Here is a 22678-nt window from a genome sequence, read left to right as displayed (position 1 = left end):
CTCTAAATTTTTCAACACATTATCAACACAACTTCAACACAATGTCAACACAGTGTAAAATTTCAAGATTTTGATGTCAACACAATTTCATCACAACATCAACCGTTGACATTGTATTGACATTTTTTGTTGCTATTATTTTATCATCTGTTGATATTTTCTAACAAGTTTGCGTTGCAAATTTGTATACTTTAATTTTATTTCAGACTAACATGGTACCAACGGAATTAGCGTTCGAATATAAAAAATTAAAATCGTCTACAAAAAGATAAAATAGGTCACATTTCAGTTTCATCTGCACAGCAAGACGATAAAATAGGTCACATTTCAGTTTCATCTGCACAGTACATTAATTCGCATGAATAAATCATTTCTTGATTATAAATTCTATATTTTGGTTCTTGAAACAAAAAATACTATTTGATGAAGGCGATAGAAAACCTAATTTTTATATTGTTGTGCATGTAGACGCTTTCCCATTGGCAACAAAATGGAGTATTGAACTTTAAATTCTTGTTTTTGTAAAATAATAAAGGTCAAGATTTATACACGATCCGATGTTTTTGAACTTTTCTTATTATGTCGACAGAGTCTTGTAGATCTTTAAGATAGAGAAAGAAATATATATAACATGTTTGTTAATGTCTACATTTACTCCATCGTCTACTCTTATTTAATTTATGAATCGACATGGTGCATGTTGAGTTGATAACTAGTTTAATGTCATAACTTTAATAATTATTAATTTTGTGTATTATTAAAAATGTCAGTATACGTTAGTATGTCTACTATTCCCTCTGTTCCATAAAAATATGTGCATTTGAAATGGCTAGAGAATTAATGCACAATTGGTAAGCTATGAGATGAGATGAGATGAGAAGAATAGTTAAAGTTAATGTTAGTGAATAGTAGAACCTACGTTATTATTAGTGGTTAAGAGTTGTAATGGTGGGTTATTGTGATATAAGTTGCAAATAAATTGACATATATGGGTAATGAGTTGAGGGCAATTTTTCATAAATGAAAATGACCACAGTTGACATATACGTATCACCGTGTTAATATTTTTAATACACTGAGTTAATTAGTTATCACATTAAACTAGTTATCATTTCACACCTCTGTATTGATATCTGTTATAAATATAGAAAAGTTCCCAGAGTCTTATATAAGGAGTACTCTAATTATTACTATAATCGAAGGAAATGAACAAAACAAAATGAAGACGGAAATTACAAAGAAAAAATACAATAAAACAAATCAAATCATAAGTCAAGTCGAGAAAATCTCTATTCGCAAAATTATAGTACTATATAGTGCATAGTCTCTTGGACTAGCCCACTATCTTCAAAAATAAAACGACTCTGCGACTAAACCTCCTAGGTATCGGCAAAGTTGACTGAGTTTGAAGAATCAGGCAAGTAATGCTCCTAGCTATCAATCTCATCATCAACACATTTCATAAACACGATAACAATTACAGTAACCAGCCAAACGTCACTTTTAGTAGCATAATTAAAACAATATCGTACTCTGTTAAACAGAATTTGAATCTTATTATAGTAGTACTACAATTGTTCACAAAGTACAGAATAGATGAATAAAATAGAGGGAGTAAATATATTTTTATTTTATCAAAAACTAGAAACTGACCACTTATTTATAGTGAAAAAATCCAAAAAAAAAATCTGCTACCGTGTACTCTCTCTTTCCATGAATAGGAGTCGTTTTTCCCTTTTAGTTTGTTCGCGAATAGAAGTCTTGGTTCATAATTATACACACATTCCACTCACATATCATTTAAAACTAATATATACAAGTGAGACTCGTATTCCACTAACTTTCTTCCACCTACTTTTTTTAACATTTCTTAAAACCCGTGCCAAAATGAAATGGAACTCCTAACGGAGGGAGTATTACTTAGGGGTAATTACATGTTTCATACAAAATATTTTACCTTTGTTTCAATTTAGTATAAAAAATATTAAGTTTACATATTTCATACAAAAAGTTACATTAGTGTTTTAAATTAATACATTCCGTTAAATATTTTAAACACCGTTAGTTAGTTTATAATTTGTCCAACTTATCATCATAATAAAAGAATAATTAGAGATTTAATACAATTAACCACTCTAAAAAATAATAGTCAATATTAATTCTTCCAGCAATTGATCGTGGTTTAAAAAAATCTTGTCACTCAATATACTCTATTTTTTTATTGTATTCTTTATAGAACACAGTATAAAATAAGTCCATATTTCATCTTTACAAAATAGCTAATTTGAGCTTCAAACAGTCAATAAGTCATTATTTAATTTTTACAAAAAAGATTCTATATCTTTTTAGTTGTATTCTCCATTGTTACATGAGAAAGCTTTGACAATAAAATGCAATTTGCTAATTTGATGGTGAAGAGTGGTGATTTTTTTCTATGTATTTTTAATTTTTGTGAATAATAAAAATAATTGTGTTTGAAATAATTAATGTAAACTTTTAATTTAAAACTTTTTGTACAAATTTGAAATATTGATGAAACTTTTTGTATGTATAATGTAATTGGAAGTAACGGTGTTAGCAAAGACTTAACGAAATGTATTAATTTAAAACACTAATGTAACTTTTTATATGAAATATATAAACTTAATACTTTTTGTACTAAATTGAAATAAAGGTAAAACATTTTGCATGAAATAGGTAACTATCCTGTTACTTATGGAAACAAGTCTATTTAATCATTCATGTAATTGTGTTTAATAAAATCTAACAAAAAGTTACTACAAATTTCTAATTAAATTTAATAATAAACTTAAATTAGGAATTGACAAAGCTTATTGAAAATTGGTGCAACCTAACTAAAATCATGTAGTGGAAGTCAAAAGTTGATGTATTTAAATCAAGAGAAAAGCAAAAATCAAATTTGGGTCTAAATTTGAGATGGGTAGTTTGGTCAATTGATAAATATTAAGATGAAAATAATAAGAAAAAAGTAGAAGAAAAATATAAAATAAAAGCAAAAATCCATGATTCTGAAAAATTCACATGTCTCGATCCCAAATTTCGAAAGTCAACAAATTTAATCTCAAATTTCAAAAGATGAGTGAATTGAGACCCATATTCCGGAACACCCACAAAAGGGCAATCAAATCCTATCTCAGTTTCTGCGTAATTTCGAAAATATTGCTATCATATTATGTCTTCTAATTTTTCTTCTTCGAAAACATCAGCTCTTTATTGACAATACAATGTACGCAAATTAATATTTGAACTTAATAGCAAATGGACCTAAAAAACCAATAATAAAATAAGCTCCCATATATTACACAAACGAAATCAACCTATAATACATTCCTTACACGGGCTACAGAATTTTTTGTCATACTAGTAATCAAGAAAAAGAAAGGAACATGCTACTACTCGAACTTGCACATTTAATTTAAACTCAAAAGACATTTGGCCGTCCCTCATTTGCGTGATTTGGAATGCTCAATCAAGTTCTATCTCATCCAGCGGGACACTATAATCTTCTCTTGCCAAGCCTCCCAATGTCCACATCCATCAGCCTCGCTGAAGACGGCATTGGCGACGGAGCTGCAAGGCCGACGGATTCCGGGATGTCAAGCTCCATAGTGTTGGAAGGGCCAGCCATCGCCCGCTTCATCTCATGTTCGCTCAATTGATGAACTTGAAGTTTCACTCTGGCGATCTGTCCATCATAAGGATGCACAAGTCAACAAGTGAGCAGCACAGTAGTTGATAATGTATGTTTTTGAACTGTTTCTTGGTGATGAGAGGTAGTTGAAAGAGCGGGAATAGGTGTTCATTACCAGTTCGTCGTGATGACCTTTTGAACGTGCAGCATTAAGTCTTTCCTGCAAGTCGTCTGCTTTCCTACTCTGGTACGCGGTGTTCTCCATTTCGCTTCCCCTCTCTCCTGTTTGCTGATATAAAGCTGCACAAAGTAAGAGGACTCAACAATCATGACTCATACGAGGCAAACCTGATTCATATTTTCTGCCAAGGCTCTATCATAGCATCAACGGTATTGCATTTCCAGCATCACGTACCTGTCATATTTGACAGCACCCAGTTCTGTGTTGGAACGTCATTCAGCTTCTTTGCCAAAGTTAGAGCAGATCTTAAGATTTCTCTAGCTTGTCCAGTGTCGTGTAGAGCCAGTGCCAAGTTCCCTAGCACTGTTAAATACTGCGAAACGAGTTGAAGATTCCCCAAATAGGTATGGGTGATCTGCAAGCCAGAGGCTAATCGGATTCTGCAGAAAGTCAAGGAACACAGACAAATAAGGAATGAGAGATTAGAGGAATCCATATTTCTATTTCAATTCAGTTTTGAGCTCTTTCTAGATAATGAAGGGAAAATGTTACTACCTCTGTCCCCCAAATATTGTCCCACTTTGACCCGGCACGGGTTTTAAGAAATGTAATGAAAAGTTAGTTGAAAAAGTTAGTGGAACGTGGGTCCTACTTTTTATATATTAGTTTTATAATAAAATGTGAGTAGGAATGAGTTAGTGGAATATGGGGTCCACTATAAAAAATGGTAAAAAAGTGAAATGGGACAAATTTTGTGGGACGGACGGAAATGGAAAAATAGGACAAACTTTCAGGGACGGAGGTAGTATGTACTATGGAGATGAATTAAACAATAGTAGGGCAGGGCACGAGCAAAATGCAACTTGTTACTCGATGAATATTCTGTGATTACCTGGCTTCTTGAAAATTTTGTTGCCTCATGAGTAGAAATCCATAAGTGTACAGTGCAGTGGTCTTTTCTCGCACCCCTATAAAAGAATCTATCACATCAAAAACAGGTCCGATCAAATCAACAGCCTGCAAGAATAGTTTGGCCTAGTGAGTGGAACTTAATATTGTCACTTGCAAAAGAATGCACATTTTAAAGCATAAAGTTACCTTTGATGAAGATTCAGCATCCCCAATACAAATAAAGGAGACTGCTGCATAAATGTGGCTCATGGCTTGCAGTGATTTGCTCTGAGTCAACTACATATGCAAAACAACGGAAAAAATTTGAAGTGTGGTTTTAATTCTAGAAATCACCTAGCTAAAGGATAGCTACATGGTTTCCTAAAGGAGGGTTTAGTATCGATAACATGTGCGAACTTACCTTTGACGCTTCAAGAAAATGAAAAGCAGCGTCATCATAACAGCCAGCGGAATGAGCATATTGGCCCCTTAGAATCTCCATGGTACTCTCACAAGCCTGTAGGATAGTTGGAAATCTTATGAACCAACTTGTCATCTGCACCAGAGCCTGCAGATATACCAACAGTCCAACATTAATAAATTCAATAAAATTTTGCTTAGATGGCTGATCCGTAGCATAAAATAATCCCCATGCTTATTGAAAATCATTGAACATATAATAAGTTCATTCCAAAACTATCTTTTCTACACTTAATCCTTTGAAGATGTATTTCGGCAGTAACAAATGCTAAGTATTTATGTCTAAACTTTGTACAACTTTCAACAGCAGGAAGTCAGTGCTTCTCAAATTGAAGCACATTTTAGTTCAAGAGTGAATGCAGTGCAAGTAATCAAAACTTCAATGGTTGGAGGTAATAACCAACCTCTTGCGCTTCTACAAATTCACTTCGTGTAAGCTCAATTGCTACTTTGTTCTCGAGAAACTGCATTAGAAGCATGAGATAGACACCGGCCATCCAAATTGCAGAGTGTTGCAACACGACTTCTGTAATCAGTTTGTGGCAGAAAACACATGTTCATAAACCCTCCAACACTGTTTCAGCTATTACATAGAAGACCTAAGAAATCTGGCCACTTACACAAAATATATTTTGCTTAACAGTGGCCATTTTCTTTTATGAGATCTTTCTTAGTTGACCATTATATTACAGACTCAACACAAATAAACTCTCACCTGTAACCCCCTCAGTAATACCTAACTCCACCAGCTCCTCTGCAAGTGAAACACCGCAAATCAAATTTCACACACAAGTATCCATTTTTATGTGAAACCACAATGTTTAATTAGATTTTCAGTATCGGTTTTCTTCTAGATTCATGAATTCAGGGACGAATAAACAGGTCATAAAACTTCAGTAATTTCAGTGAAGATGCAAGTAATCACAAGCAACAGATTGGGCTACTTTATAAAACATGTAATGCAAAAGGAAAGACGAACATGATCAATTTCTTTATCATTTTTGAAAACCAACCTTCTATGATTTGTATGCCAGATTCAATCCTCTTCTGACAGTCCTTAAAAAGCCCTTTTGGCCGGCTGAAAACAACCACCATAAGATCAACCAATGCATATACTGCACTTCTTGGCAACCATTCCCCATCAATAGGAGGCGGAGCCAGCTCCAGCTTTTCAGTCCATGCTCGCTTCACATTTCCAAAATATGCAGGTTCCAATGTTTCTTTCCCAGTTGAAGTCTCTCCTCTGTAATTACTAAGTTGTTCCTCAAGATTAGTTTGTTTTTCAGAAAGAGCAGACCTGTCTTTGTAGTTCAAGTCAGGGCGAGACAGAGTTTGATTTAATGCCTCAAGTTCATTGGTGAGGTCACGGATGTGTTGCATCCTTTGCAAGTCAGACTTCATAACAGCATCCAACTTATCAATATGTTGAGCAGCAGTCTTGTAGTCACACATCCGTAGCAGATAAAACAATTGCAGCAGCTCATGGTAAAACAGCAAACCGAGGCATTGTTGTTTCTTTTCAAAAGAAACAAGGGAAAACATTTTAAATTCAGTTAATGGAACTGAAATCATCACAACTACTAAACTGAGGCAGTGTTGTTTCTTTGCAAAAGAAAACAAGGGAAAACATTTTAAATTCAGTTAATGGAACTGAAATCATCATAACTACAACATGTACTGATTGCTAGTTTTACTTGTTCAGGAAACAATCAATACGTTATCAGCAAGACAATAAAGTTATTATTCTAGAGGATGCTTTCAACATATATATATCAAAGAGTAACTTATACAACATCTCAGTTTCAAAGATACCATGCAGCAGTTAAGAAGATTTGGGATGTGCACATGCATTTACGTGAAACATCAAAATGAAGCCAGAATGAAAACACTGTCTCACTTCACAGCAGAGAAAACAAATCAAACTCAACGTAGATAGATATGAAAGGGCTAATGTTTCCTTGGAGGTATTCTTAGCTAGATATGAAAAAGTATAATCATAGACGAACCAGATACCAATGTTATCAAATAGCTGATATGGTGGCGCCATGACGCTATGGCATGGCGTTCTGTGGTGGAAATGCCATAGCAACATGGCGCTGCCATAGCACCGCCATATCCGCCATTTGACAACATTGCGTGTGTACTGCATTTAGGAATGAGGCATTATGCAAGAAACATGGATGTTAGAGCTGTATTTTATGCTTTATTAATAGTTTTAAGAGTTTTAGATGTTATATTTTTGTTATTTTCCAATTTTTGAATTATGTATAAATAATAAGTATTATTTTATTTATTTAATTATTGACCGCCATATCCACCATACTAATACGCCATATCCCTGTGGCGGTTTTTAGGCGAACCGCCATAAGCCGCCATACGAGATTGATAACACTGCCAGATACTTACTCGACATAATCAATTTTACAGATTTAAATAACATAAGCACACAAAAAGACAAAACCATGTTCAAAGTTATCCATTTTTCACGCCCAAAGGATTTTCATGTTTAACTGGTCTGGACTCCTCTGAAAGAAAAGAAAAACTGAGAAAAAAACATAGCAATATGAAAAAAGGTAAGGACATAACTTACTTTATCAGGCTCAATAGATTCCCATAAAAGGTTGCATCCATTGACAGACTCTTCTACCAGACTTGTACTGTCCCACTGAATCACATGCACATGCAATATCGAAGTAGCAAAAAACATCTGAGCCACAAAAGAAGAAAACAGAATCAGATTACATCTTCACACTACATGATAAACATTTGAGCACATTCAGCAGTTTGAAGTAGCAAGACATACTTGCAATTCTGGATAAAACAGGTAAAAGCTTTCTAAACAAACAAGACAAACCTGCAATTCTGGATAAAACATCTCTGCTGCAATTGCAAGGCCTTGTTGCAAAGCCGAAACCGACCCATGGTAATCTCCCTCAATTATCAGGGCATTTGCAAGCTGAGAGTTGAAGTTGCAAGACCATAACTTCCCTGCAAACCTTCAAGACACGATCTTACACTTTATAACACGAACTTGTCAAATAGCAAAGCATTGCCCATAATATAAAAGAAACTTGTAGAATCGACCAAATTAAATGACATGCTAAATCAACACGCCAATTTCCAAGTATTCTTAAGACGTCATACCCCTCTCCGGAAACGGCCGCAAGTTCTAAACCCTTGTTAAGCATTTGTTTTTGTGAAGGAATTGCTCCTACAAGATGGTAGCATTGGCTCAACAAACTATAAGCTCTGCACTTCAGCTCAAAGCAAGAAGGAATTGACTTCAACAGAAGTTGCTGCATCGAATTTGGATCAATTAGACAGCAGAATCGAAATTCCTTCTGACATAAAATTTGCTCGCGTTTCCAAATGAAAAAAAGGTTTAATTCACACACGCACACGGCACAAACACACACACACAAAATCACAGTCAATCAAAGTAAATTATAGGCTTAATTCACACGTCAGCTACACAAATTCATACCAAATCTAATCTCTCACTAAGAAAAAGGGCACCGCATAAACTTTAGCAGATGGAAACGGAAAATGGTAGAATTTAGCAATAAAATCATCGAAGTAAGAGGAGACTTACGGAGCGCTCAAGGTGAGATTTCGCGTGGTTAACGTTGTGTGAGTGCTTGAGAAGAAGAGCGGCGAGGCGGAGGCGCGTTTTGATTTCGACGATTGGGAGAAACGACACCGGGCTTTGGCAAATTGCTTCGAGGCATTTGACTGCCTCTCGTATCTCCCGCCGCTGCTCGTGCTGCTCCGCCAGCGACCACAGTCCTTCCGCCACCGCTTCCATCGCCGGAGCTGCTTCTAGATACCTTCAGCCATGCTCTCAGACTGAAATTCGACAAAATATTTCGGGAATTTTTTTTCTCTCTATTTCTTTTTCTTTTTAAATTTCCAACGTCAAAAAAACGAAGCCAGATTGGTTGGGCCGGTTGACTTAAATAGCCCACCCACACATCATGGGCTTTGGCCCATATTTAATAATGATAAATTAAAACTTAATTAATCCTTAATTACATCTTGCTATAGATTAGTTAGTGAAATACTATTAGTTAGTGAAAAGTGAGCTATTTGGAGTCTGTAATTTAACCACAATCGTCATCATCATTTACAGCCAACACGAATTTGGAAAAAAGAATTGACTAATTGATTCTCATTTTTCATTATTTAGAGGGCCAACTTCAATTTTACTAATTCTCCATTTTGAAGAAATGAATAATTATGAAAAAAAAAAGAAATGCGCGAAAATTTAGGGTGAACATACGGCTAAGTTGGATATCCACTAAGATAATACGTTGAATATTTCAGTTACCCAAAACAAACACAAATCTCCTCAGATCTCCTCCACATCAAGAACTTTTCACAAGTAATTTTTCTCATCATGCTTTGATTTAATTTTCTCAAAATTGTTTGTTGAAATTTATATTTGTCGACTCAATATGCATGTGCACGTATGTAATGACGAAGAGCATGTAAATTGTTTATTATTCGATGATCAAGATTGTGTGTGTCTGATTAAATTACTAATATTTTTGTTATAGGAAAATGGATCAAGAATTTGAGGAATCACCAGAGCAGAAGCTTCATAATGAAGATGAACAACAAGGCTTAGGCCTAGGCCTAAACCAAGACCATATCCAAGATGAATTTCCAAAACTCCAAAGCCAAGGGCATGAACAAGGCCTCGAAATCCAAGGCCGGGCTCTAGAGCAAGAGTTCGAAAGCCAAAGCCAAGGCCAAGAGCAAGGGCAAGGCAAAGGGCGTCTCTTTGGTCGAGAGAAACCAGTGCATAGCGCTCTTGGGGGTGGAGCATGTATATTTTCATCTCCCATCTCTTTACAATTATTATTCATATGCATACATATCTTGATTTGTGTGTGAAAATTCATTAAGATGATACAATATGATCATGTTCATCATCTCATCTCTAACATTGGCTTACATGTCCAGCCGCGGACCTCATTCTATGGCGAAACAAGCAGATGTCTGCAGCGCTGCTAGCCGGCTCTACTGTCATATGGCTCCTCTTCGAATGGATAGGCTACCATCTCATCCCTTTCATCTGCCACTTCCTCATTCTCGCTTTGGCGACGCTCTTCCTATGGTCCAACCTCTCCTTCTACGTTCACAAGTTAGTCTCCTATACTCAAACCAAATTAACGCTGATGCAGTTCCAGCAATAGACGTCAGCCACGCTGAAAACGTGCCAAAAATGTTATGTGATCAAAAAGACAATTTACTGTTTTTTTAGTTCTATTTTTAATTTCGTAGCTTTCGTTTTATTTCCTTTTGAGTTTCTAGAGTTTTTAAACGCTTATAAATAGTGGATATCTTTGTTTTTTTATTTCCTTTTGAGTTTCTAGAGTTTTTAAACGCTTATAAATAGTAGATATCTTTGTTTTGACCGCGGTTTTTGATTTTATAATATTATTCTCGTTTCAAAGAGTTAGGTAATTGTTTTATAACCTTCCAGTTCAGGCATTCTTCTACGTCTTTTGGCATCAAACGCCCTTGATGGATTTCTCTAACATGGTTTGCTCCTGGCTAGGTCGCCTCTCAACTTGCCTGTAATCGAGTTGCCACAGGATTTATGCACGGCCGTTGCCCTCCTACTATGCGACCGATGCAACCAAGCTATCACAATGCTATGGGAAGTGACTTCAGGGAAGGACTTAAAGAAGTTTCTAACTGTAAGTCGCCCCTCAATACTATTACTATCTAGTACAAGTTTACATCATAAGCTTATGTTTCATATAATAACACAGGCGATTTTCGCCTTATGGGTCGTCTCCATTGTCGGGAGTTGGTTCGACCTCCTGACTATCATCTACATCAGTAAGTGTTCCTTCTTATTTACGAACTTTTAATACATCTTGCACGACGCCAGAAAACCAATATGTAAGCATGAAATGTGCAGTAAATGTGTTGATTCTGACGATGCCCTCATTGTACGAGAAACACGAGGATCGAGTGGACTCATACGCCCTAAAGGCGAAAGCCAGGCTGAAGAGACAATACAGCAAACTGGATGAAAAGGTTCTTCAAAAGCTACCAAAAGTTCCATTCATCTCAGACAATAAGCAGCAGTGATTGGAAAAATAAAAAAAAAATCTAAAATATGTTTAGTGCTGATAAAGATCCAAAACCTAGTGATGATTTAGGGTGAAAGGCCTCTGGATTTACATTTGTTTTAGTTCATCTTGGCTTAGTAATTTTATGATAACATTTCGGGATATCTGTTTATGTACAATTATACTGGTTCAATCGCTACCTAGTGTAAGTGAAGAAACTATTTCTGAAGATCGACATGATAATTAATTGCTTCACATCGAGCATGTATAAACAAGGAGTCTATGAAACATGAGACACTAAAATTAAAAAAATTACATACGTGTTGACTTATATTAATATAAATTGATGATTTAGGGTGACTTATATTCGTAAAACACAAATTATTATTAATTTTTTAATACTCCATTTGCCCCTATTATGTGTCCCAGTTTACTATTTTTGTTCATCTCATATTAATTGTCTCATTTCATTTTTACTATTTTTGGTAGTAGACCCTACATTCTACTAACTCATTTTCACTCACATTTTTTTACTCCCTCCATCCCACTTTAGAAGTCTCGGTTTACTATTTTTTGGTGTCCCACTTTAGTAGTCCTAGTTGGAATATTTCATAAATGGTAATAGGCCTTACATTCTATTAACTTTTTTCCACTCACAATTTATTATAAAACTAATATATAAAAGTAGAACCCTCGTTCGACTATTTTTTTCCACCAACTTTCCTTTATCTTAGGAGCTTTTAGGAGTTGTTACCTTAGTTCTAGGAATGAGACTTTGATTCTAGGTAGCAATCTACAAATTATATACTTTGAGAGAAGATGTGGTTCTACATCTGTGATAGTTTAGTAACTCTAAAGACCCTAATTCAAGGAAGTCGATCGGATATTAGCCTTTGATTGTGGTTCCTAAAATTCTACATTCCTTAATCTGCTTTGTATTATTTGTTTTTATGTTTTCTATTATTTGTTTATTTATTTATGTCTAGTTTATAAATTCAAATCCAAAAATCGCACGTCTCTAGATAGTATACGACGCTTAATATATAATAAACAGTTGCAATCTCATTCTCTGTGTTTGAGATCCCGGTACTGACCTTTAGCTATATTAGATCTACCTTGTATACTTGCAAGTTTTTTTAGTGCTAATAAATAGTGCATCAGTTTGTTGGTTTTTTGGAGAGAAGAAGTTAGTTGTTAGTACTGGTGTCTTTCGGATCTGATTTGACTCTATGCTTTTGTACCTGCAACTAGCACCTCTTTTACAGTTTTTTTGTTAGTTAGGGAAATGATGTTTTATTTGCTTTTTTTTCATACAGGTGCCCTTTATAGATTTAATTCTTGTCTAGTATTAGAATTAAATTTAGGTGCACTCTGAATTGTTTGTGTTACTAGCAAGTTTAGAGTAATTTTATTTATTATGTTCCGTTTTGGTATAAGAATGTTTTTTCTATTGGTTAACCTGCCTAACAAGCACTACAAAAAAAATGTAGGAAAAACGTGTGGAATTGTGAAAAGGCTAGGCCTTTGGCCTTTCACTTCCATTTTTTTATGAGGTGTCTTGAAGGCTTTGCCTTTTGGAGTCCAATTTACTATCCTATAAATAGGTAGGATTTGGAAGAAGAGATACACAACAAAAAACAAATCACTCTCTCTACTCTCTAGCTTAAGCTTTATAGTTCGCATTAGGAGCATTGCATTGCTCGGTTCTCGCCTCCAATTCAAGTTCGCCGGTGCCTACGAGTTTGAGGTGCTTCAACTCGATAGGAGGAAAGTCATTTCATATTTGGGGACATTACGCCAATCCGTGAGCACTAGCCGGGGCGTATTTCGTCTTGCGGAAAGAGGGCTTTCCTCGACTCGACTTATAAATTTGGTTTGCTTTATTTCCGTTGTAATTTTCATTCCTCTTTTTGTTGCAAGTTTCCTTTCAATTGTAATAGTTAGAGTACCTCCTATACACGGCTTGGGAATTTCATCCCATTATTTCTAACAATCGCAAGACAAATTGTGTACTCTTCTAAGACATGATTATACCAATTGAAGTTGGAGGAAACATGAGCTCCAAAGCTGGAATGAAGAAACGAACAGTATCAATGTTCATGAGCTACGGAATGGTTAATTCCTTGAGATCTATTCTCTTGAGAATTGTGTTTATCGTTTGTCATTTGACAAGCAAGACCAATTTAGACTTGGTAGTAGTAATTGGGATGCATGGGTTGTTGAATATACCAATGCACATATGGTTCAATATAATTGTGTACTTATTGGTGGAGACAATATTGTGCAAATTATTTGAACGTGTTGTTATAAACTACAAAGATCACGAGGTGGTCGCAATGGTCTCCGACGTGAACCATGGTAACAATCCAAATGAATGGTTTGTTGATACGGGTGCCACATGTCATGTGTGCTCCGAGAGAAGCGTTTTTTCTACCTACAAATCTGTTGGAGGTAGAAAAGTACGTATGGGAAACCAAGCCTCTTCTAAGGTGGTTGGTGTGGGTAATGTGTTCCTAAAATTAGGATCTGGAAAAGTTCTTACCCTTAAGGATGTACTGCATGTCCCAGACATCCGAAATAATTTGGTGTCAGGCTCACTTCTATTAAAACATGGATTTTCACTAGAATTTGAGTGTGAAAAGGTTTTATTGACCAAATATAGAAAGTTCATAGGTGAAGGCCACCTATTAAATGGACTTTTTGAGCTGAATGTTACGGTCATTCACCGTGGAAAGGAATAAGCAATAAGGAAGATGACACGTCCTCTTATTTGCTTGAGAGCTCTGATTTATGGCATAATAGATTGGGACATGTAAATCTATATGCTATAAAAAGATTAGTAAATCTTAATTTACTAAAAGTAGATAAGTTTAACTCACAAGAAAAATGTGAAGTCTGTGTTGAAGCAAAAATGACCAAGCTACCGTTTCGCTCGGTAGAACGGAGCACAAAACCTCTAGAGTTAATCCATACAGACGTATGTGATTTAAAATTTGTGCAAACTAGAGCTGGTAAAAAGTACTTCATCACATTTATAGATGATTGCACAAGGTATTGTTACCTTTACATTTAAAGATGAGGCAATTGAAGCGTTTAAAGACTTCAAAAATGAAGCCGAAAATCAACTTAATTGTCGAATTAAGTGTGTTCGAAGTGATAGAGGTGGTGAGTATGTAGCCCCGTTTGCAGAATTATGTCATGCAAGTGGTATAATTCACCAAACAACAACTCCATATTCTCCCCAGTCAAATGGTGTTGCTGAACGCAAAAATCGAACACTAAAAGAGATGATGAATGCCTTGTTGATTAATTCAGGATTACCCCAGAACATGTGGGGGGAGGCTGTGTTAATAGCGAATCATATCCTGAACAAAATTCCACTAAAAAATAGGGATGTGACTCCTTATGAGTTGTGGAAAGAGAAGAAACCTTCGTATTCATACCTCAAAAGTGTGGGGGTGTTTAGCGAAGGTAGAAGTACCACCTCCGAAACAAGTTGCAATAGGCCCTAAAACAGTCGATTGCATCTTTATTGGCCATGCACTTAATAGTAGTGCCTATCGTTTCCTAGTCCATAGATCAGCTGTGCCTGGCGTGGCTGAAGGAACAACGATTGAGTCAAGGAATGCTATATTCTTTGAGAATGTTTACCCTTGCAAGAGGCAAGAGGATCGTTCTAGTGAAAGAATGATGGATGAATCCACTAGTTCTAATCCTCCAAAAAGGACGAGGTCAAGTCTTGAGGATGTTGAACCAAGACGTGGTAAAAGAGTTAAAGTTGCTAAAACATTTGGTCCCGACTTCATAACTTTTATGTTGGATGACGAACCAAAGTCATTGGCGGAAGCTCTGTTTGGCTCAGACGCAGCGTGGTGGCAAGAAGCTATCAATAGTGAAATTGAATCCATCATAAGAAATAACACTTGGGTGTTAGTAGACTTGCCTGAAGGCTGTAAGGATTTAGGGTGCAAGTGGATTCTGAAAAGGAAATATAAGCCCGATTGTACTATAGATAAGTACAAAGCTCGCCTAGTTGTCCAAGGCTTTAAGCAGAAAGAAGGGCATGACTTTTTTGATACCTATTCACCTGTTACGAGAATCACTTCCATTCGGGTGCTTCTTGCGATTGCTGCTTTGCACAATCTCGATATTCACCAAATGGATGTGAAAACTGCGTTTCTGAATGGTGATCTGGAAGAAGAAATATATATGGAACAACCCGAAGGGTTTGTTGTGCCTGGGCAAGAACGTAAAGTATGTAAACTGGTAAAGTCATTATATGGGTTGAAGCAAGCACCATTACAATGGCATTTAAAATTTGACAACGTGATGTTGGCAAATGGATTCACTATCAATGAGTGCGATAAGTGTGTTTACATTAAGAATATAGATAACGGTTTTGTTATTGTGTGTCTTTATGTAGATGATATGTTGATTACGGGCAGCAATAGTGCCATTATCAACGAAACCAAAAATATGTTGAAGAGAAATTTCGACATGAAAGATATGGGTTTAGCTGATGTGATTCTCGGAATCAAAATTAAAAGGAATCATGAGGGAATTGCTCTGACACAATCTCATTATATTGAGAAAGTGCTAAAGAAATTTCACTCGTACGATTGTGATCCAGCTAAGACTCCATTGGAACCCAACGTGCATTTGAGTAAGCACACGGGTGAGCCTATAGCTCAAGAAGAATATGCAAAGATCATAGGGAGTTTGATGTTTATCACAAACTGCACCCGACCAGATCTTGCGTGTACGGTGAATAAGCTGAGCCGATTTACGAGCAACCCAAGCAAGGAATATTGGAAAGCTCTGTGTAGAGTTTTGAGATACTTGAAGTATACTATTAACTTTGGGTTTCATTACACAAGATATCCCCAAGTACTTGAAGGGTACTGTGATGCAAATTGGATCTCTGATTCAAAAGACTCATTTTCTACAAGTGGGTATGTGTTCACTGTGGGGGGTGGTGCTGTCTCGTGGAAATCAACGAAACAGACGTGTATTGCTCGTTCCACCATGGAATCTGAGTTTATCGCATTAGATAAAGCAGGGGAAGAAGCCGAGTGGCTCAGAAATTTCCTAGAATGTATTCCATGTTGGAAGAAGCCAGTGCCGACAGTAGTGATATACTGTGATAGCCAAGCAGCTATAGGGAGAGCACATAGTGGCTTATACAACGGTAAGTCTCGACATATTCGTCGGAGACATAATACCGTCAGACAATTGATCACAAGTGGTGTTATCACAGTTGACTATGTAAGGTCAGTGGATAACTTAGCGGATCCGTTAACAAAAGGTTTAAACCGTGATCAAATGCATAAATTGCTAAAAGGAATGGGACTGAAAACCACATCTTAAAATATGAGTATAGTGGTAACCCAACCATACGATTGAAGATCCCATGGGATTGGTTCAATGGGAAAACGAAGCTATACAAATCTAGCTGTAACACTCAGAAGATTTTAATCTTCGCCCATTCTTTAGAAAGTTTTGAGTGTTGTAACCTGCAGGTGGTAAGAGGTTAAGTCTTTTGACTTTTAATGATTCTTGAAATCTCAAGGAGATGCAGTATGGCAGGATACTCATGAAAGAATCACTTATATAAGTGAGAAGTGAGGCCTCTTCGTGTGAGTGAGTCACTTATGAATTCCAAAGAGGTGTTCCACGGCCGAAACGGACACAAACGTGAGAACTGATGGAGTTGAGACAATATTGTGTTAATGTTATTGACTAGGCATACACCAAGGAGGAATAGTTCAAGGCATCGCGTCCACTAGTCCGCCGGTATGTCCGATAGTGTTGACTATGGAAGGTTCAAAACCACAAGTTACCTCACCAAATACAGTATCGTTTCCTGAGAACTGAGCAAAAGAGTCTACATACATGCATTTGTGTCTGGTGTTGGTTTGAGCTTGCAACGCTCTAACCAATGTGGGGGATTGTAGGAAAAACGTGTGGAATTGTGAAAAGGCTAGGCCTTTGGCCTTTCACTTCCATTTTTTTATGAGGTGTCTTGAAGGCTTTGCCTTTTGGAGTCCAATTTCCTATCCTATAAATAGGTAGGATTTGGAAGAAGAGATACACAACAAAAAACAAATCACTCTCTCTTCTCTCTAGCTTAAGCTTTATAGTTCGCATTAGGAGCATTGCATTGCTCGGTTCTCGCCTCCAATTCAAGTTCGCCGGTGCCTACGAGTTTGAGGTGCTTCAACTCGATAGGAGGAAAGTCGTTTCATCTTTGGGGACATTACGCCAATCCGTGAGCACTAGCCGGGGCGTATTTCGTCTTGCGGAAAGAGGGCTTTCCTCGACTCGACTTATAAATTTGGTTTGCTTTATTTCCGTTGTAATTTTCATTCATCTTTTTGTTGTAAGTTTCCTTTCAATTGTAATAGTTAGAGTACCTCCTGTACACGGCTTGGGAATTTCATCCCATTATTTCTAACAAAAAACAACAAATTTACCACCGGGAATATTCTGTCGGTAATACCTATTTTTTCATCGATAAACTGGTTTATCGACGGATTATCGATGGAATATTCCATTGGTAATTTGCCCGTAGGTAATTTGCTTTTAGCTATGAACAACGGAACTTCTGTCAGTAAATCCGTCGGTAAATTATCGAATCCGACAATAACATTGTTTTCCGTCGGTAATTGAACTTTTTTTTGTAGTGAAGCCAGTTTATTCAAGTTCGTTTTAATTTCACAGATAAGAATGTTAGTTAATTTTCGCAATTCATAGTTTAGACTTAACCCACCTAAAAGCATGGTGGCCTCCCCAAACATTTCAAAATGTCTAAAGGTGTGTGAACAATCTTGTTCTCTATGAGATAAATTTTCACTTCTATATACTACCCATTAGTATGTGTGTGAAGGTTTTGAAGTGAATATTGTGGGTCTAACGACAAGTCAAGATTTAGGTACTCAGTTGATCAGTTTGAATCATCATACCCAATAGTATGTGTGTGAAGGTTTTGAAGTGAATATTGTGGGTCTAACGACAAGTCAAGATTTAGGTACTCAGTTGATCAGTTTGAATCATCATACATAAATCGCAAAGTACACACATACATTCTTTAATTGTTTATAAAATTAAAAAGATACAAATACCGAATAGAATATTTTTGAATTTCAAATATAAACATAACAATTACACTTTAACAACATATATATTTAAAACTAAAACACAATTTGACCAGACACGGGTTTTAAGAAATACAATAGAAACACTTCAGTCACTTTTTCTTTCTATTTCTCACCTACTTTACCAATTTCGCATAAAATTCATGTCGTCCTCAAAGTCCCTATTTCTAGAGACGGGTGGAGTATGAACTTTAAAAATATATATATATTCTAGCCTTCTTCTGCTTCCCATAGGTCTCTATAGCCATTACTCTAGCAGTATCCATCTCGACCAGATAAGCCGGAGGATCCACCTTATTTACCGTTGGAGCCCTTTCATTAAGTGCGGACACTAACTCAGCACTATCCTCCCTAACCGAATAATGTGTTTGTGATTTGTGAATTGAGCCAAACATATATATACTACGAGCACGGGTTATAATCAATGTCGAACTAACTTTTAGTGCCGAACTGTTGAGCCCGTCATTGTTAGTTTGTTTTAGGTCATTGTAAGACATTGATAGTTTGTTTTAGGTCATTTTTAGTTTGTTTTAGGTCATTTTATAAAATCCAGATTCGAAAAATACGGATGTCATTTTTAGATCATTTTATGTCATGCAAGCATGACCTAAAATTGACTAAGAATGACCTTCATATTATCTACATACAGTGGCGGACGCCAGGATTTTTATGTTGGGGGTTCCAAACCAGTGTCCGTAGTACTGTGGTATTTTTTAGTGCCGATGACTAAGAGAATCAGTTATAAAAGTTAGAGGTATGTGTAAGGTGATTGTTGATAGATGCAAAGTCAACCAACATATGTTGAAAAAGAGAGTTTTAAAAAAAAATAAAACATAAATTATTGAAGAAAAGATAGATTTAAATTTTAAACTGAATTTCTTAATATTAGCAATATAACAAATAGAATAAAAAAGTGATATAAATAGAAACATATAAAATATAAAATAGAAAAATCAATGTAAAATGAAAGAAAATATAGTAATTGTTCTTATAGTAAGAATCTAACTCTCAAATGTTTAATTAAAAATTAAAATTTTTGTAAGAATCAAACTCAAGTCAAATATAAATAAGAAAAAATAAGGACATTTATAGATATTAGAAGAATGTAAAAATGGAGTATTCAGGAAGAAGAATCAGTGAAGCAAATAAACTGCACCGGCTGGGAATCAAACCCATCACCACTCTCCGCTCTTAAGGCAGAGATAGAAGTCAACTGGGCTACTGAGATAATTGTTAAAAGGGGTAATATAGATATACTATTTAGTAAACTTTCTGGGGGGTTCTATGGGTCCCCATGGCTCTTAGTAGGTGCGCCACTGTCTACAAATGACCTACTTGTGTGGTTCTGTGATTCTGCAATAAGATTGAGTTTTGCTATCTATTTATATCGTAGTAAATTTGATTTTTCCCCCTAATTTTAATTAGTCATAATCGAATATGGTCTTGTTGCTACACATGCAAACCTTTAGATATATATATACGGATATAGTGCATGCATGTGCATATATGTGGTTGTGATCTCCTGCTGCATGTAATCTAGTATTGGAAAGAATAACAAACTTTTTTAATAGATATTTCTTGCACTGTAATTTTCATTAATCAGATTTCACTCTTTCATTATTCATTAAATTTTGATTTTTATACGAGATAACTACCAGCAATAAATAACTACTTGATCCACGTGTATAGTGATACTATAAGTAGCTTATAGGTGGTGGCGGATCTAGGATTTGAAAATGGAGGGACATAATATATATTACTAGCTTGATTTAGAGCGGACATAACTATTTTGATCTTCGGAGCGACGTTAGAGACAAATGGAGGGGGTGGACATAACAACTTTACATCCGAATAAGGGAAAGTCGCACAGAGGGAGCGATTAAGGGAAAGTCGCACGGAGGGGGCGATTGCCCCTCTCTAGATCCGCCACTGCTTATAGGTTATTCAAAATTTTATCTTCGTATCATTTTATGTTTGAGGCCAACAAGGCACTTAGTAAATTTAAATTTTTCTTTCCAATTTATAATTACCCATTTCAATATTAATTAGTCATAATCGAATGTCATCTTATTGCTATACATGCAAACATATCAATATATATATATATGGAGATGGTGTTAAGTTCATTTTATATTTGTAAAATAGTTTCCTCAATATTATACTTATGCATATGTGACAACAACCTGACAACAACGTAGCATGCAATATTATAGACTTTACAATGCAATAATATAAATGCTACACTGCAATATGGGAGTATTGCAGTATAGATTGTTTAGTTTTGCAATATAGACATTTTGCATTGTAGCTTCATAATATTGCAGTATAGATTATTCAGTCTTGCAGTATAGACACTTTGCATTGTAGAGTTTATAATATTTCATTATAGTGTTTATACTATTGCATGCTAAGTTGTTGTCACGTTGTCATTTTAAGAAGGGTTGTCATTTTAATATAAACCTCTGTGCACATATATAACGATTCTATAATTAGATTAAAGGTGATTCAAAATTTTATGTTTGAGTGCAGCATATATAAAATTGGAAGAGAGAAATCATGAGAGAAAGTGATTTTAGGTGTAAAATGTTAAGATATTGGATATGATATTGGCACGGGAATTTGAATGGCATGAGAATTAATATATAGTAGTAATTGGTAAAGTAAAAGAGATGGGGAGAAAAGTAGTTAAAGTAGTGTTAGTGAATAGTGTGACTCGTATTATTATTAGTGTTTAATGAGTTGTAATGGTGTGTCATAATAGTATAAGTTGTAAATAAATTGATGCATATGTGTAATGAGTTGTGGACAACTTTTTCTAAATAGAAATGCCCATATTTTTATAGGACGAAAAGAGTATATAGAAAAAATATCACTACAAATTTCAATATAATATGTATCACAAGAATACTTTGCAGCTTTTAATTTATCGTGTTTGATGCACAAGAGAAATTATCATTCATTGCGCTAAAAATCAAAATACAAGTAAATGAAATGACCATTCATTGTGATAAAAAAAAAATACTCCCTTCGCGGACCAATACAAGGCCAATTTTGACCTGATACGGGTTTTAAGAAATGTAGTTGAAAGTGGAAAATGTTAGTGAAAGGTGAGTCATACTTTGATATATTAGTTTTATATTAGAATGTGAGTGAAATAAAGTAGTAGAATGTGAGATCCATTACCAAAAGTAGTAAAAAAGCAAATGAGATATGTATTAGTGGACGAACGAAAATGGCAAAATAGAACACTTATTGGTGGACGGAGGGAGTACACATAAATGAACTATTTATTGTGCTCAAATTAAAAATAAAAATATATGAAATAATAATTTATTATGATAAAAATCAAAATACAATGAAATGTTGGTGAGTAATTATTTACAAAATAAAATAGTTAATATAATTAAATTTTAAAAATAAATATAAAGTAAATACACATGTCAAAACTTGGTGCTATTTAGTTGGTTTATGACCTTGGTAGAAATGTGACCAGGTCAATCCCATGTTGGCAACCATTTTATTAAGATACTTCCTTTATTCCATATTAAGAGTTACATTTTGTCATTTTGGTTCGTCCACAATAAGAGTTTGATAAGTCTCGTTTTCTGATCTTGGTTAATGGTCAAGATAATGTGCTTAATTGGATATTATGTGCAAAAATAGTTGCTAAAGTGTGGATGGTGAGGTACTAGTCAGGAGGAAATGGTCGGAAGGAATTCAGGTGAAAAGGACGCAGAAATGGTGCAAAACAGACAGGATGCATGCCATGGAGCTTGAGCACGAGATGGAAGGGATTGCTACAAAATGATCATCTATCTAGAAATGGGTAGAATTGTCATTTGACCAAGAGGAGCAGCCCTATGGATTGGGAAAGCTTCCCTATAAATAGAAGATCAACATTGAAGAAAGAGGACACACTTGGAGATTAGCTCCATTCCACTCTCTTAGCTTGCTCTCTAGTCTAGTTTTCACTTGAAGCCTTCGGCCACCTGCCGGTGGGGAGTTCATCGTCCGTTCTAGCCAGTTCGCCACCGTAGTTTAAGAGTTTATCAGTTCCATCGCTTCGAGTAGCATCAAACAATCTTTACTTGCTTTGTTTTATGATCTTTTATGTTTTAGTACTTGCTTTACCTTGCATTCAATGCTGATCTTAGTTAAAAACTTGTTGGAAACATCTTTTGGTTTGAGATTGGTGAATGCAATGGAGTTCTTTTGGTTTATTTCGAGTTTCAGC

At 35.5% G+C, this 22678-nt stretch overlaps 2 protein-coding genes across 2 annotated transcripts; one reads left to right on the top strand and one right to left on the bottom strand.

Annotated features, from left to right (window-relative positions):
* Nucleotides 1–3297: 3297 nt before the first annotated feature.
* LOC121760039 (sister chromatid cohesion protein SCC4-like) lies at nt 3298–9078 on the bottom strand. The gene is made up of 13 exons (XM_042155643.1): nt 8797–9078; nt 8349–8500; nt 8059–8200; nt 7795–7911; nt 6218–6719; nt 5920–5958; nt 5609–5730; nt 5146–5292; nt 4932–5021; nt 4726–4850; nt 4068–4273; nt 3828–3952; nt 3298–3706 (listed from the first exon to the last, which is right to left on the bottom strand). The coding sequence occupies exons 1-13, from the start codon at nt 9007–9009 to the stop codon at nt 3518–3520; spliced, it is 2169 nt and encodes a 722-aa protein (XP_042011577.1). The 5' UTR covers nt 9010–9078; the 3' UTR covers nt 3298–3517.
* Nucleotides 9079–9557: 479 nt separating this feature from the next.
* LOC121761652 (reticulon-like protein B4) lies at nt 9558–11406 on the top strand. Its single transcript, XM_042157281.1, has 6 exons — nt 9558–9585; nt 9761–10032; nt 10170–10350; nt 10768–10909; nt 10985–11054; nt 11137–11406. The coding sequence occupies exons 2-6, from the start codon at nt 9765–9767 to the stop codon at nt 11307–11309; spliced, it is 834 nt and encodes a 277-aa protein (XP_042013215.1). The 5' UTR covers nt 9558–9585; nt 9761–9764; the 3' UTR covers nt 11310–11406.
* Nucleotides 11407–22678: the final 11272 nt, after the last annotated feature.

This window comes from Salvia splendens, chromosome 13 (genome assembly GCF_004379255.2).
Source record: "Salvia splendens isolate huo1 chromosome 13, SspV2, whole genome shotgun sequence".
In the NCBI taxonomy this organism is placed as follows: Eukaryota; Viridiplantae; Streptophyta; class Magnoliopsida; order Lamiales; family Lamiaceae; genus Salvia; species Salvia splendens.
This window is presented reverse-complemented; position numbering and strand designations above follow the sequence as displayed.

Bases quoted from the DNA above. Each gene is read 5' to 3' on its own strand.
- LOC121761652 (XM_042157281.1), top strand. From the start codon at position 9,765: ATGGATCAAGAATTTGAGGAATCACCAGAGCAGAAGCTTCATAATGAA. The intron at 10,910-10,984 runs GTAAGTCGCCCC...ATAATAACACAG, and splicing joins ACTTAAAGAAGTTTCTAACT to GCGATTTTCGCCTTATGGGT. The intron at 11,055-11,136 runs GTAAGTGTTCCT...TGAAATGTGCAG, and splicing joins CCTGACTATCATCTACATCA to TAAATGTGTTGATTCTGACG.
- LOC121760039 (XM_042155643.1), bottom strand. From the start codon at position 9,009: ATGGAAGCGGTGGCGGAAGGACTGTGGTCGCTGGCGGAGCAGCACGAG. The intron at 8,501-8,796 runs GTAAGTCTCCTC...AATTCGATGCAG, and splicing joins AATCTCACCTTGAGCGCTCC to CAACTTCTGTTGAAGTCAAT. The intron at 7,912-8,058 runs GTTTGTCTTGTT...TTTGTGGCTCAG, and splicing joins TGTTTTATCCAGAATTGCAG to ATGTTTTTTGCTACTTCGAT.